The sequence below is a fragment of the Strongylocentrotus purpuratus genome, unplaced genomic scaffold, assembly GCF_000002235.5.
Source record: "Strongylocentrotus purpuratus isolate Spur 01 unplaced genomic scaffold, Spur_5.0 spur5_scaffold_9, whole genome shotgun sequence".
Taxonomy (NCBI): domain Eukaryota; kingdom Metazoa; phylum Echinodermata; class Echinoidea; order Camarodonta; family Strongylocentrotidae; genus Strongylocentrotus; species Strongylocentrotus purpuratus.
The window spans coordinates 33,134,262-33,149,838 of NW_022145615.1; the positions used below are offsets into that span (position 1 = coordinate 33,134,262).

At 36.4% G+C, this 15,577-nt stretch overlaps 2 protein-coding genes and 1 long non-coding RNA gene across 3 annotated transcripts; all 3 read right to left on the minus strand.

Annotated features, from left to right (window-relative positions):
- Positions 1–566: 566 nt before the first annotated feature.
- Positions 567–2,115, minus strand: LOC115920544 (receptor-type tyrosine-protein phosphatase mu-like). Its single transcript, XM_030976433.1, has 3 exons — positions 2,107–2,115; positions 1,296–1,521; positions 567–886 (listed from the first exon to the last, which is right to left on the minus strand). The coding sequence occupies exons 1-3, from the start codon at positions 2,113–2,115 to the stop codon at positions 567–569; spliced, it is 555 nt and encodes a 184-aa protein (XP_030832293.1).
- A 521-nt stretch (positions 2,116–2,636) lies between these two features.
- Positions 2,637–4,790, minus strand: LOC115920563. Its single transcript, XR_004062400.1, has 3 exons — positions 4,745–4,790; positions 3,960–4,115; positions 2,637–2,748 (listed from the first exon to the last, which is right to left on the minus strand). It is a non-coding gene; the product is annotated as an uncharacterized LOC115920563 (long non-coding RNA).
- Positions 4,791–5,316: 526 nt separating this feature from the next.
- LOC100892261 (tyrosine-protein kinase receptor Tie-2-like) lies at positions 5,317–15,035 on the minus strand. The gene is made up of 5 exons (XM_030976434.1): positions 14,930–15,035; positions 8,495–8,800; positions 6,922–7,197; positions 5,927–6,061; positions 5,317–5,345 (listed from the first exon to the last, which is right to left on the minus strand). Exons 1-5 carry the CDS (start codon positions 15,033–15,035, stop codon positions 5,317–5,319), a joined length of 852 nt encoding a protein of 283 aa, XP_030832294.1.
- Between the last annotated feature and the right edge of the window lie 542 nt (positions 15,036–15,577).

Genomic DNA, 15,577 nt, shown 5'->3' on the forward strand with positions numbered 1-15,577 from the left:
ATCGATTTTAAGATGGATTTTAAGGCTTGATGAAACATCCCCCAGGATACAGCGAAGGAGCTTGTAGTACTCTGCGATATAGTCACATTGATAGGACCAGGTGCAACTGTTAAGGGAAATCAGATAATAAGAGTCTATATCAACAAACTATTATAAACTTTGTATATATTAGATGATGCACATGACTTGTGTACTGGTAAGGATTACAAATTATTATATGAGCAAACAAGAACCTCATACACCATAAAGATAAAAGTTAATTTCTTTGTCCGGTAAATTTTTTCATGAGACTCGGGCCCCGTCTTATAAAAATGGCTTGGACCTGTAGTAGATGAATTGATTACAATGACACAATGACTTGCATGTCAAGGTAAAATCATACATTGCTACAACAGGTACTCTTCATGTGGATTTAAATTAAGCGTCAAATACAGCAACATAAAGCTACCCATGGGCAAAACACAACGAAGGATACTACAAATATATTGGGGAAAATGCATATTTTATAGACGAAATCTTCTGTTTCAGATTTTAGACAAATCATGACAAACCCTTGGCAGATCTTCTCAACATAACTTACTCCTACAGCGAGTTATTGTGTTGTTCCGAGGAGACAAAGGTCCTGTTCCACCTGTTCCTTCCCTCACTGCTGCTACACGAAACATGTAATCTGTGTCGGGTGTCAGGTTACTAACGATGGTTGATGTTGTGACTTGGTCTACTCTCTGATCCGTTACCCAGTCACCATCCTTCTTTACGAAGACATCATATCCGACCAGAGGAGGATCACCTATGTCATCTTCTTCAGACCATGCATTCCATCGAAGACCAACTGTAGTTGACGTGGTGCTCACTATCACGGGTGCTTTCTCTATGACTGGCAGAACTGGCAAGAAAGGAAAAGAGACAGAAATAATTAATACAATTTATTGAAATAACCGTCAAAATCAAAGACACACCTATAATCTAAGTTTCTTCCTTCAAGTCAACATGTAAATAAAATTTACCAAAGTACACACAAAAAACCTAACAAAATAACTGAGTCGATCCCCTGTAAAACCCTGTATGCAGACGATGTGACTGAGAATGATTTTGCATTTAAAGATAGTGAATTCCTGTTTCCTATTACACACGTATCTCACATACGTACAGAAAAGTAAAGCTCACCATAGGTTGTGTTAGTAACGGTCGAACTGGGATAGCCGATGTTTTCAACATATAGAATGCAAACGTATCCCCCATACTCCTCTCACAGAAGTACAGTAGAGTAAAGTGATGTCACGCAGTTTGCTCACCATAGGTTGCGTTGGTAATGAGCGTACTGGGATAGCCTACACCTTCAACAGTAAGACTGCACTCGTATCTCCCATCTTCCTGTGGATGCACACTATCAACATCAAAGACAACAGCTCGTTCTGGCCCTGAGACAGTGCTAGATCTCCTGGTGATTCCTGTCCTGTTATTTATGTCTCCAGTACGTCTGTAAAGATCAACTGAGGACGCATCGGGAAGTGGGAAACCCTCAACATAACATGTGAAGCAAGATGGTTGATATGGGTTCACTCTCACCGAAACCAATCTGGATATTCCTGTCAAGAATTAAAACAGATATTAAACAGTAAATTATGCACATCAACACATCATCACAGAGAAAACTCTACCCAATCATTTTATTCAAAATATGCTCGCCTTTTGTATTTCATCCACAATACATATGACAAACAAATCCTACATGCACTTGGTAAAACATTGACCGATCATGACCAAGAATGAATTCGATTATTCGAAAGAATTCGAAAGAATACCCATTAACTGATAAGCTTGATTTTCCTGTCAAAACCAAGCAAAAATACAAATCAATACATACAACTTTACATGTCAAGAGCAATACAATATTAAAACCCGGTCATTTCATAATATTAGTATTAGTATCAAGAACTAAGCAGGAACATAAACACTATGTAACACACTTGTACATGTACATGCAGGTGTACCTAAACAAGGGAAGATCTTAATCTGATTAGTTTGTTCAAACTCTAATTGCTTAATAATGCAATACTCCTGGCAGGCAAATCAATCATTAATGCACTTTTCTAATCCACTCACATTGATCATGATGACTATACACTTGAACAACTCGTTTGTACAGCTAACATTATCCAATAACAGATAATCATTTGGATAGGATTTTTTTTTTTTTTTTACAATACACGTCCAGTTACTGCATGTCTTTGTATAGTGTAGTAGAATTTTCATAAATATATGTAGTGTATATATTAAACATTTACATAAAGAGAAACAATACAAAAGAATATACTTATGTGTACAATTGTCTGCAACAACAACAACAAAACAAATAATAATAATAATAATAATAATAATGTCTATTTATATAGTGCCGATATCCGCCATGTTCATGGTGATATACAAACAAATTAGCTTAAACTGAAGTAACAGACTTGTTCCACAAGTTTATTGCGCAAGATTAAATATTACAGCTAAACACAATGAAACACATGCACACATAGTTCCATATGCACTCTTAGGCTGCTTTTAATCTACACCATTTTCAGCTGAACAGGAAAACAAACCAGAATACAATTTGCAGGGTATACTTACTTTGACAATACGGTCCAATCCAGCTATCAAGGCATTGTCCATTGCACAGACCTCTCTGCTTCTCACAAGCTTCTGGAGCACAATGACATTGCTGAAGACAATCCAAACCAAAGGTACCCCCTTCACACTCTGAAAAACATGAAGAAAACAAAAGTTGAGTATATTGGAAACATCTGGTCAATGATTACACCTTAACACCAATAGTGAGAGAGAAGAGAAAAAGTAAAAGGACGTAGGAAGAAAAAAGAGCAGACAAAGAAACATTTTTCGAAATTTCATACAAGAATTAAGAGTCGAGAACGGTACAACGAATCGTCTTCTTTAATAAAACGTCAAAGCTTCCGCGCTTCGCAAAGAACTCTCCCCTCTCTGCACCTACCCCCTTCACGTGCTAACTACCGCCTGCCTAAAATAACATCCTAGCTATGCGTGGAAGTGTGTTACACCAAAATCAAATATGTTTCTATCAAATTATGTTGAATGATTACATTTACATAATGATTCTTCTTGATTCAATAGACAGGTTTTGAGATATTGAAAAAAATATGGTATTGCGCTCTACTTATGCATACAATGCACGGACAATGAATACAAGCACACACGTTAGCACGCCCTCATTGCAGAATTTTTAAACTTTTCCTCCATCAATGAATATATTTTTAAGGGAACATTTTATCAAGATATCTTTTGGAGGGAAACATCATCATCATCGTCATCATCTTAATCTTCATCATCATCATCATTATCATCATCATCATCATCATGAAGTACAACATCCGCCAATACCCGCCAAGAGGACAGCGGCCACTCAACTTTTCGTACGAGAAGAAGAATTCCCGACAAAAAGTAACAGTTTAGGTGGGCCTTGTCGGGAATAGAACGATTATTTGAGCGCGTGTGCCTGTGCGTGAGTGCGTGCGTGCGCGTGTGCATGTGTGTGTGCGTGTGTGTGCGTGTGTAAGTGTGTGTATGCGTGTGCGCGCGCGTGTGCGTGTGTGTGTTTTTTTCTCTGTCTGGCTGTCTTTGTTCAAAACACTATTTTATTCCTCACCCAGCAAATTGGCGCAAGTGAGATCTGACAATCTTGTAAAGAATGTTTGATGTTCAGTCATGCAAGCAGAGATTCAAATGAAAACGGTACCTAAATGTACTGGGAGGATATTCTATCAAGACATATCATGAAACCCATGATTAGATATTTATACTTCAAACAATACAACTTTTAAAAAGTGGGACTTTTTTTCTTACTCAATCTGTACATGTATGTACATATTGTAAATAGTCTGGAGAAAAATGAATGAGGAAATTTAACACCCTTTATTGAAAAAGGGGTATTTTACCTTGACATTCGACCTGGCCACTGCGTACTTTGTATCCTAGAGCACACTTCTGCGCAGGGCACTCTCCAGTATCTTTATCACATAGTTCATCATTCAAGCAATGACATTTATCAGTGCATTGAGATCCATAGTAACCGGCTTCACATTCATCTGGAACTGGGGATGATAAGAAAAATATTTAAACAACAATTCAGCGAGCACTTGCAAATAATACAAGATGGAGTCCAAAAAATATAAATTGTTGTCATTATAAATATTTTTTCTTTGGAACTAGTGGTTACATTTTTGTTTTACTATTGATTTCAATTATTACACAGAGTCTTGAATTTGATAGTGGCTTCATTAGATAAGTTCGTGTATATTTAGAAAGAAATAATCTCTTTTATTAATAAACATGAAATGGGCCTTGTGGCAGATTAGCCTGGTGCTAGACAAGTTATCCAATGAAGTCGTCCAGTCATCTGCTACTACAACTACTACTACTACTACTACTTTTAATGGAAATGGAATATATGGGAGGAGTTGTCCCCAAACCACAGCTTAAGAGCGAGCTTGTCTACAAAATTAAAAATATAATATCTTCAAGTTAATCCATTGACTTATAAATAATCTAATTCAACACAGGTATTACACAGGAGCTAATCGGTCCTGTAGGCAATGGGGTTAAAAAATTAAAAAATTACCAAAAAAAATTACGAAGCTGCAGTGTACATGTATAATTCTGATTTATCTTATTAGGGGAAAGCATGTTATATTATTTGTTATCAATGCTGGCCATGACTTACTTTGACAGTTGTCCCCAGACCAGCCAGCCTGACATCCACCTGTACATGTACATATTCCACTGTAGATATTACATGATGAACCACAGTGACATGTCTGTGAACATCCTGGACCATATTTACCCAGAGTACACACTGTAATATAATTCAAAATACAAAATCAGGATGGACAAATATAATACACTCATCAGAAAGAAATGTTGTACATGTTACCATAATTTATATTGATTAATTTCTCCTTCTTCTTCTTATTCTTCTCTTTTCCATTGAGTAGCCCCTGTCCTCAATCATGAATTTAGCCATATCATCATGTGCTTTTGATATTCCAAGAAAAAATGCAATCTTCTGAGAATTGTAGATGTTCATTATTGTATGATAACTTTTAGGTCTTCTAGATACATTTTCACTATTATAATTTGAGCACAATAATATATTGGAAGACTTACGTGTGTTACAAGCAAGACCATGAGCACCGACGTCACATGAACATCCATAAGGATCAGGAAGGCAAAAAAGAAGCCCATGACATTGTGAGGCAGGATCACTGGGTCTAAATGAACATTGAAACTCGCAGTTCAATCCAAATCGATTTCCACCATCATTTCTACAAACTGAAAAAAAATAGTTGCAATGTTGAATCAAAACCTTATAGACTGGCATATGAAATAAGATTTCATGAGATAGATTTCAAATATGGTTGGTTGCTTTCCTGTAATCTTCTTTGCAAATTACTGATGGTGTCTAATGCTTTTTAAACATAACAGTTTTTACTACAATGAATAAAGCCCTTCCATTTCAAGGATAGCAAAGTTCGTCGATCATAAAAATTAATGTTATTGAGACATTATCATGCGTTATTTAAACATTCATATGGTATTAAGGAATAAGAAACAAAAGTCAATCTTTTTCCCTGCTGTATATTATTTTTCATTTATGTTTTGTATTGATGTATTTGATGTACATGCAGTGTATATACATGTACATGTAGAATAACCCGCATGTATAATACTTTTTTTATTTCTCTATCTTCTCGGCAGGTAGAAGAATATTGAAATGAGCATGTAAAATAGATGTACATTACTCTGTTCATTTACAATGGAATAAGTCAAGACATATCTTCCTCAATTCATCTATTAAGAGAAAAAATAAACATCATTCCACATGAAGTTCTACAGGCCTACTTACTTTCTAAACAATTCTGTCCCTTGAAGTTGTTAGGACAGATACATAGACCAGACTTGTCGTCACAGACTCCAACATTGTAGCATTTATCACAGATACCATAACACTCAGGGGGACCCCACTTACCAGCAGGGCATTCTAATATGAGAAAGGGAGAGTAAAACATGATGATGTAAAATACATGTCACTAAAGATTACATTTTTTTTATTGGATAGGAGATAAGCAGGGTAAAAAAAAAATTGAAGTAGACAATTGAAAGTTAAACAATAAAGTTCTCGAACGTAGAACTATAGTGTATGTCATTGGATCTGTTACATTCTAAATATATTGACAGATAATTTTGAACTGACCTCCGTACAAATCACACCATAGATTATAATAATAATAATAATAATAATACTCAGTTTTTATATAGCGCTTATTACAATCACTAAGCGCTTCCAAATTTGGAGATTATTATCCCGGTTTTAGCTGTGCTGCCATTACGGTGCTCTAGCATTTCAAAGAATTAATTCCTGCCAGGTACCCATTTACATCAAGTGGGTTGAGTGTGGCAAATGTAGATCAATGTCTTGCCAAATAACATTAGTGCAGCGGCGGGTCTCGAACCGCGGACCTTGTGATCGACAGTCCGATGACTAACCACTCGAGCATAGCACCTGGATTTCATGATTTAAAGTTTCATATACATCTTTTGAAATTAGATTTACAAAGGGGAACAAGCTGTCCATTTTACGGTATTAAATGTGCCTAGCCTAAAAGGTCAGACTTGGACATAATCTACAAGAATACTCTAGAATAACACTTGTCAGAAATGTACACATTCATTTTTTGGATCAGTAATTCAATATTTATGAATAGGCCTATGTAACATCATCTAAATATAACTTACATGTTAGTCCAATGAATCTAAAATAAAGATTCCTTAGCAAAATATGAAGCAATACCTTTACATGCATCATCACAAACAATGTGACTAAAACATTTGTACATGTACCTCTGACGATGAGTCTGTATACTCCTCCTCTATTTTGATTCCTCTCGTTATCATAGTAGATCTCATAGATTCCTTGGTCTGATGTCTGGATTGGGTTTTGGAAGCTGATCTCAGTCTGCCCATCAAATGGTGTAAGAACCTCACTTCCATCTTTCCTCCAAGTAATCACATTGTCATTCGCATCAGGATTACTACGACTAGTCATGCTGATCATCACTCCAGTGTCATTCACATTGACAGTCTTTGTAAACAATTCATCACTTGATATGAATTTAGCTGTTAAAAGGGATGATAAGTTAAACTAATAAAAACAAAGTTAACTGTAATGTATTATTATAGTGCCTATACAGGTCACGTGCAGTATAGCTATATTTATTAAACGGTATGCTTTTATAGGACTTTGCATTCATTTATTTCACCGTTGATATATATCCAAGATTATAACATGGCAAATAGTGTGTTGCATGTCAAATCCATTAGGACTTTTCTTTTGAAGTGAACATAAACTGCATCAACACAAGTGGGCTTGTTTCAGGCTGAACTCCATACCCCGCATGATTTGCATATGAAAACTATGTTGTGCTATTCAAGTCTAAAAATTATTAAAGGGACTTTGTAACATTGTTCAGATGAGAGATAGTGGTGCTAAGGTAGTGACTTCAATGCTAGATGTACAATTAAAGATAATCTGAAAATTTGAGTGAAAACGGATCATTATTCATGGTACAAATTGGGAAAAACTTATCTGATCGATTCCTTAATTCTCCCAACTATATTATTCTAGAGTCTACTTCTATTCTACTACTTGTCAAAGCCTGTTCAGCATCAAGACACGGACAATTTAATTACATTTTAGGTGAATGTAAATTGTCACACAGCAATAAAATGGCTCTACATTCCATTCCAGACAGTTAAGTGTTGACAGATTTTTATAGCCTGTTTTATGTACTTTTCTCATGGAAAAACGGTTGGGAAAATTCAAAAAATGTTGGGAGAATTTACTGTTAATCACTGTTAGAGGGTGCCTCACATCGACGCCTTCAAAGAAAACCATAGATATCTTTGTGGTTTGAGAATTTGTTCAGGATTTTTTGCATGTCAGAGGGTTAGTATAGTAGAAGGAATATAGTAAGTAACATTTTATACAAAAATTAAGCAACTTTTTTTCATCAACCTTCAACAATGTTACCGAGTCACTTTAACAGTATCCTACCCTAGAATCTCGAGATTCATTGACATTATTCATGTGAAATATCAAGCCTTTGTAATATAGCCATCCTCAAGAATTAATCTTCAACGAGTGTGAAAGCGTCATAAGCGGAGCAGTTTTATCGAATCACTCTCGCTCCTGATCCTCCAGTCACTACACCGTCTTGCTTAAAAGCCTCTCTGCTGTATTTCAATAAGGATTATGAACGAAGTTTATCAGAAGATACCACATATAGAATTTCATCGCCAAAGATGCCCTTTCTCTGCTGTTACAGTGCATTACGTATAGTCTACAATTGTAGAATACATCTTTAAAAATAGGGAATTCCTATACTTATTATGATGAATGAAATAATAATCTCACCATCATTTCGTTGGAAAAATGTAGTAACCCTTGTAACATCTCGATCAGGTTTAGAAGCCTCACAGTAGAAAGGACCGAAACCATCTCTATCCCATCCATCTCCTGTGGGGAATATGACCCGTCTGACGAATGGCAATGAGTGTCCTACATCTGGTGGTGGTGATCTGTCTGTTGGTATGGGTGCTGATCGACCAAATGATAGTGTAGTGTCTCTATCTGGTTCACTGGGGAAACATGGATACTGACCACTAGATGTACCTACATTGGTGTATGACGTGGTCAGCACTGTGATGTGAACAACCTCACCTAAAACACCAAGAGAGAATTTTTGTTATTTTAATTATTCATACCTATACCAAGTTTTGCCATATTTTTAAGGAAGGAAGACAATGGATTTGTCCGAACTATGTTTCTTGAGTATGTGACACATTCTTTTCAATTCGTTTTATTCATTTACATCTCAGTAAAAACAATACAAAGATATAAACAAAGATAAGCCTTTGCAATATATAAGAACATGAAAATAGGGAACTAAAAAATAAGGCCAAATGATCTTGTGGAGGCATAATTCCCCAAACAATAATTAACAGAAACATATACAAACAAAACTAAAAAAAAGAAGAAACATACATGACAAAACATGACAGGGAAATCATTCATGGCAGGTAATACAAATGGAAATAATCATTACAAAATCATGAGTTTGAAAACAGTTATAGGTAATGTTTTATATTTTTAATATGAATATTGGTAAAGAATCAATGATATTTAGATATAAGAAGCGGCTTCAAGTTTCTTTTAAAAAAATGTTAAAGACTTGCATGAGGATATTTCGGGAGGAATAGAGTTCCAAATAAAAGGAGAAATGTTTCTTACTTATTTCAGATATATATTTATCTATAATGGCCAAAAATGAAAATAGTCTCGCCCACGAGTATTAAAATTAAAACTTACATTAAAAAGTATATAACAAAGACCCTAGCTCAACCAATCCACCTTTCATTTTTGAGTTATGAAAAAAATAAATTACACGGGGTATGAATAATGCAGATGTCAACTGTAAGTCTATACTCATTTTCATTTTCCACATGCATTTTGGATTTCAAACAATCAAGTAATTTATATGTACTATATGCTATAGAATAATCAAAATCTAAATCGATTGATGGCCTATTGAGGAGCAAGGCATGTGAGGGAATGCCCCTATGGTAATACTAACGTCACAAATACGAACGGAAAATGTTATTTTGATGATATTGCGTATTTCCATAGCGCGTGGACAGATCCACCAAGCAAGGTGCGCTTCATGCGCTTCTGTATACCACGATTTCGGTGCTCACACAGCATTCAAGGAATTCCTTTCTACCAGTACCCATTGAACATTATGGGAGAAGGGTGGCAATTGCAGATTGTCTTTCCGAAAGGGCTCGAACCCATGACTTTCCCATCTCCAGTCATGTTTTTAAGCCACTCGACTACGACTATATTATTATGCTTAATCGAATATTATTGTCTTTTCAGGCAGTGGCGGATCCAGCCGGCGGGAAGAGGGGGGGGGGGGCCCAATCCGTGAGAAAATATTAGTTGCGACTCAGCCACCGGTGAATAAGCGGGGGGGGGGGGTGGGGGTAGGAGGCACTTTTTTTTGGTCAAATTTTTCAGGAAATATTTTGCGCCGACTCAGTCAGCCGTTGAATAAGCGGGGGGGGGGGGGGTGAGACCACTATTTTTTTTTTTTTCTTCACCAAATTCGTGAGAATTCTTTTTAAAAAAAATTGTTTGTTGATCCGTCAGTATCCGTGTGTGTTTTTTTAATCAAACATGTTCGGTTATATACTGATTAAAACAGATCTCAAATGTTATGAATAAATCAATTATTATTAGTATTACATGACGATCAGTATCTATAGATAAATATGTGGGTAAAGGGATTATATTTAAACATACTTTCAGTTTGAATTCAGTATGATTAAAACATAACTTAATCAGGTGTTATGATGATGATGATGATGATGAACAGCATTTGTATTGCGCCATATATCTGTTTCAAAAACATTCGAAGGCGCGAGCTCCTCCAATAAAATTAGCATTTAAATGTCTGAAGGAAGATGTTATGGTAAGGATTGCTAACAAACATCGTATAGCCCGCAACTTCCGAGTTATTTCTGATGGAATGTTTTAAGCTTGCTACAAAATGGTGCACAGCAGTTGTTAAACGTATTCTAGCCATTCTGGTTAAATATTGTCTACAACAAACTCCGAGATTTTGAAGTATAAAAAAAACGATTATCGCCGAGTTGTAACATTTCGACTAACTGAATTTTGGGATTCACTAATCAGGAGATACTTCATACTCTATCTTTCTATTTCAAGTAAAGATGTGTAAACTGAATATGTTTTTTTCCCATGTTATTATGCGTCAAGTTATAAGGTGTTTATTTTTAATGCAAGGGGGTGTATAGCACATGAGCAAGAATTCTAATCATTCCCATTAATACCCTGATAGAATAAAAATAAAAATGGGGACCCCCCCCCCCCCCCCCCCAAATCACTGACACTGGAACAAGCAAACAGACATCTCATTTTTCAACAAGCATTTCTCTCGCGATCAAGATACTACTGAATAGGAAATTAACTGTGTGTGTATACATTGAAAAGGACCATGATTTGGTCCCTTTAAAGATGAAGTTGAGTTCTGGTCATGCAATTGCATTGTGAAAGAAACTGTGTGGAATCGATCAGAAAAGGTTGATCATCTAGCATATAAATATTCGTGTGTATTGCAAGGTTCTTGAATCATGAAAATGATAAGAAATTTGGTCAAGTCTTGGTAAACTTACAAGCACTGTACACAGAAAGATGTTTATTGGACTACACGAACACGTGGCGAAAAAATCCGTCCCGATTTGTACGATATTACATGCCATATTTAGAATATTAAAGCATTTGAAGAGCCATGCTTTTCAGGGAATATGGTTTATCTGATGTTCTTCCACATTTGCATAATACCAATGATAACGATCACAATTTTTTCAGGGAATATGGTTTATCTGATGTTCTTCCACATTTGCATAATACCAATGATAACGATCACAAATTATTTTTCACCTCTTCCCAGAACTCAACCTTCTCTTTAAGCATTTAACATTTTTCTTTCAAGGACAATAGTATACATACTGTAACTGACCCCCCCCCCCCCCCCCAACACATGATCGACGTAGATCACAATCTTGTAGCACGATCACCGAGGGTGGGTAAAGTACGTTGACAAAATGCTTTTAACAACGGAAGTATTTGAATTTAATTCATAGTTCAAACTCTACTCAATTAAAACCAGAGTCTATTTGCATGAACATTAGGCAAATAATTATGATACAAATGTGTACTGAACATCATTTTTGAACGGCCCTATTTATTAATTATTAATTTATTGCGATAATACGGAACTAATTTTTAGCAACCCATTCTTTTCGCAATGGTTGATATTAGGCAAAATACTTTTCTAGTTTTCGATTTAGAGCAAGGAGAATTTTTTTCCCAAAATCATGACTTCGGGGAGCGGAACCTGAGATTTTTTATCTTCACTAAAATAATTGTAAAAAAATATTCTGCTTTCAAAATAAAAACTGTGTACGGTATTGCATATAAATACTCAACTAGGCGTTGCGGCGTGCGCCTGTAATCCAGCTAACAGTGGAAGTTACAAACTGATTCAGGCGAGGAAGCAGGTTCGAAACTGAGTCACGTCTTTCGGATGGTGACGTTTAAAGGTCGGTCCCCAGACGTAAATAATCATATCTGATTGACAAACGTCTGCAAAAACACAATACAAACACACACACACTCCTTACATTTAAAGGCCAAAGTTCAGCCAATTGAACAGAGCCAGTTTTTAAAGCATCAACATCTGCAACCTTATGCATTTTGGGATCTTTTCACATCTTATGATAGGCGTATGTGAAAAGTTATTATACTAGGTTGGTGATAATATTTTATCTTATGAAAACTATTGTTGCAGGAAATCTTACGACTAAAAGCATGTGAAATATTTTTATACGGAATCTATACGATTCAATATTTAGATGACATTTTGCTTATAAAATGCATTTTTTTAAAATAAAGAATCAGACAAAGAAACAAACACACACACAGTGGCGTACGCAGGATTTTTTCAAGGGGGGGGGGGGGGGGTATGAGCACATTTATTTTGTTTGGTCCCAAAAATTTCGCAACGACTCTGCCAACCGCTGAATAAGCTGGGGGAGGGTAAGAGCACTTTTTTTTGGGGGGGGGGGTCCATAAAAAATTGCAACGACTCAAGGGGGGTAAGCTCACTTTTGGGATATAAATAGTGTTTGTTTTTTTCAATTAGGGGGGTAGGGATCATTAAAAATCCCATAACAATCCCCCGCTGCGTACGCGCCTGCACACACACAAGAGAAATGCATGGGGTTTAACATTTCAAAACCCTTATTTCTAGATGTAAGTCGGGTGCATGTGAAAAAACGAAAAACGGCCTAAAAAATTGGGAAAAATGACTTAGTTGATAATTCTCAGGTATATCTAACTATAATTATATATGCTTATATGCTCACATGACCATGATGACATTTTCATAAAATGATCGACTCAATCATGATCACCTCTGTTCGCAAACAATGACATCAATATGGATTTGAATGGATGAAAGCAACCTACCTTGTATCAATATCGGAATACAGACGAAAGGATACAGAGTTAATAAAAACAGTGTCAGTACTTTTAATGTTGCCATCTTTTCGAGTATTCTCCGCAACATCCACATTCCACACTCTGATTTCCCACAGGTATTCTCAATCATCTCTCATCCGTATACACCGTGGACTCTCACCCGACATTCATATCATTGTGATATTTATCAGTGTGAATATCCACAAACATATTCCCAGTCACGTACTTCTTTATTCACACGCGAACGAAGGGAATGTCTCGATTAATTCCAATGAAACCGCTCGCAAAGAGTCTAGCCTGAATCGGAAAGCTCGCTATACCGTGTGAGTCCAAAAAAAGTTTACACCTAGAAAATTGCCAATTATATTAAAAATCATCTATGAACAGTACATTTGTATACACCTTATGAAAGAGTGTTTTATCCCAAATCATTTGGTATCATTTTTTGTGTGGTATGTGTTCACGCTTGGATGAACAAGTGACATTGTTTGCGAGAGTGCAAAAATCGACTTGCGCCAAAGTGATGCCTACAGCATGTATTATGTTCGGATTAGTGGAGTGAGAGAATGAATTGAATGTATCAAATGAAGTGCATTGCATATACTTTTTGCAGAAGCAAAGTCACACACGTACACACACACACACGCAAAAATGTTCGTTGATATTTGATATTCGATATTTGATATTGTGTGGCATGTTTAATTTTGTTAGGGATGTTATTTGGATCTGCAAAAACCGATTTAATACTCAAATCCCAATTGTTTTATTTAAACATCACATAAGCAACTTTGGCGCAAGTCAATTTTTGCACTCTCGCAAACAATGCCTCCTGTCCATCCAAGCGTGAACACTTACCACACAAAAATGATACCAAATGATTTGGGATAAAACACTCTTTCATAACATGTATAATAATTTACTGTTCATAGATGATTAACAACTTTCTAGGTGTAAACTTTTTTTGACTCACACTGTATAGCGCTAGTATGAATTTACATCAAGGATTCTTGGAACACTTGAATGGTTATGGAATCCAGGCGCGTACACAGGGGGAGGGGAGGGGGGTTGGGGTTGAACGGTGCCCTAGTGTTTACTATTCATCAGTGTATCACACTAGTCTTGTTCAGACGGAGGCAAGTTACCCTAGGGTAAAGGTCGTGTTAAGAGCTAGTCGGGGGTAAATATGGCGAGGTAGGTGTAAAGGTTGGAGTAGTGACCGTCTGAACGACGACCGTGTTAGCTACACCTAGGTGTAGCAACCTTTACCCTAGCCTTTTGACAAGGCCTCGTGACTATGGCTATGTTCCACCCCAATCAGCGGTTGAGATGAGTCTAGAGACCCGGGGTGAACGCACGATCGAGTGGTTTTAACCGCGAGGCCTTTTGTATTCTGGATTTTACTGCTCTGCATGAATTATTCATGTCTTTGGATTTTTGACCAATCAGAATGGCCATCTCCCAGTTGATTTCGTTCGTGATTCCTTCATTATCAAAACATGTGAGAAAAGGAAAAAGGCGTAAACAAGTTTTGCTTATAAGATGAACATATAAATGATTTATACAAAATATCACATCCAAATTTATTTTAAATGCAAAATTACAAGAAAATAGGAAGCATTTGATGACTTGAACTAACAATAGTAAGTGAGATAATTGGACTTTCCATTTATATAAAATGAACCAGTCCAACTCGTTTCGTTCATTGTTATAGGTATTCGTACTCACTGACCTCAGAGATCAGTGTTCGTACTACGTAGAGTTTACTGTGTGCGTGATAGATGATATATGCCGACGTCACGCGATGATACGTTCGGTGATTGGACGCTACCATTTCGGTAGAGAATTCCAGTCGGAAACAATGGTTAATATAAGAAATCCAAACCGGATTACTAAAGGCTACTTTGCTGGGCCACTCGCTCTGGCGTTCACTCAGGTTTTGGCGATTAGTCTCTTTTTAGTCGCTCGGCGTCTATCAGACATGAGGCCTTGTCTAATGGCTACCTTTACCCTGACCTATTTACTCCTAGACAAATCCAGGAGTAACTCGCTAACACGACTAGAGGATAGCGTAAGTTGACCGTGTAGATGCTCTCAACTTACACCTGGAAGTATCTGTGACCTTTCACGAGCCAAGTTCAAGTTCAAGTTTAATTTATTTCTCCACAAATGCAAAACATAGGGAGCATACATACATACAATACAATAATAGAACATGTACATTATATATAAAACGACTCCAGTTGGAGCAATGTATGTTTTAAATAGAAAAAAAAATCAGCAACTGTGGAAGGGGTAGTCAAAAATCAAAAATGATTTGTCGAGGACTACCCCCAATAAATAAAACAAATTATACAATTAAAACTTAAAAGTAAA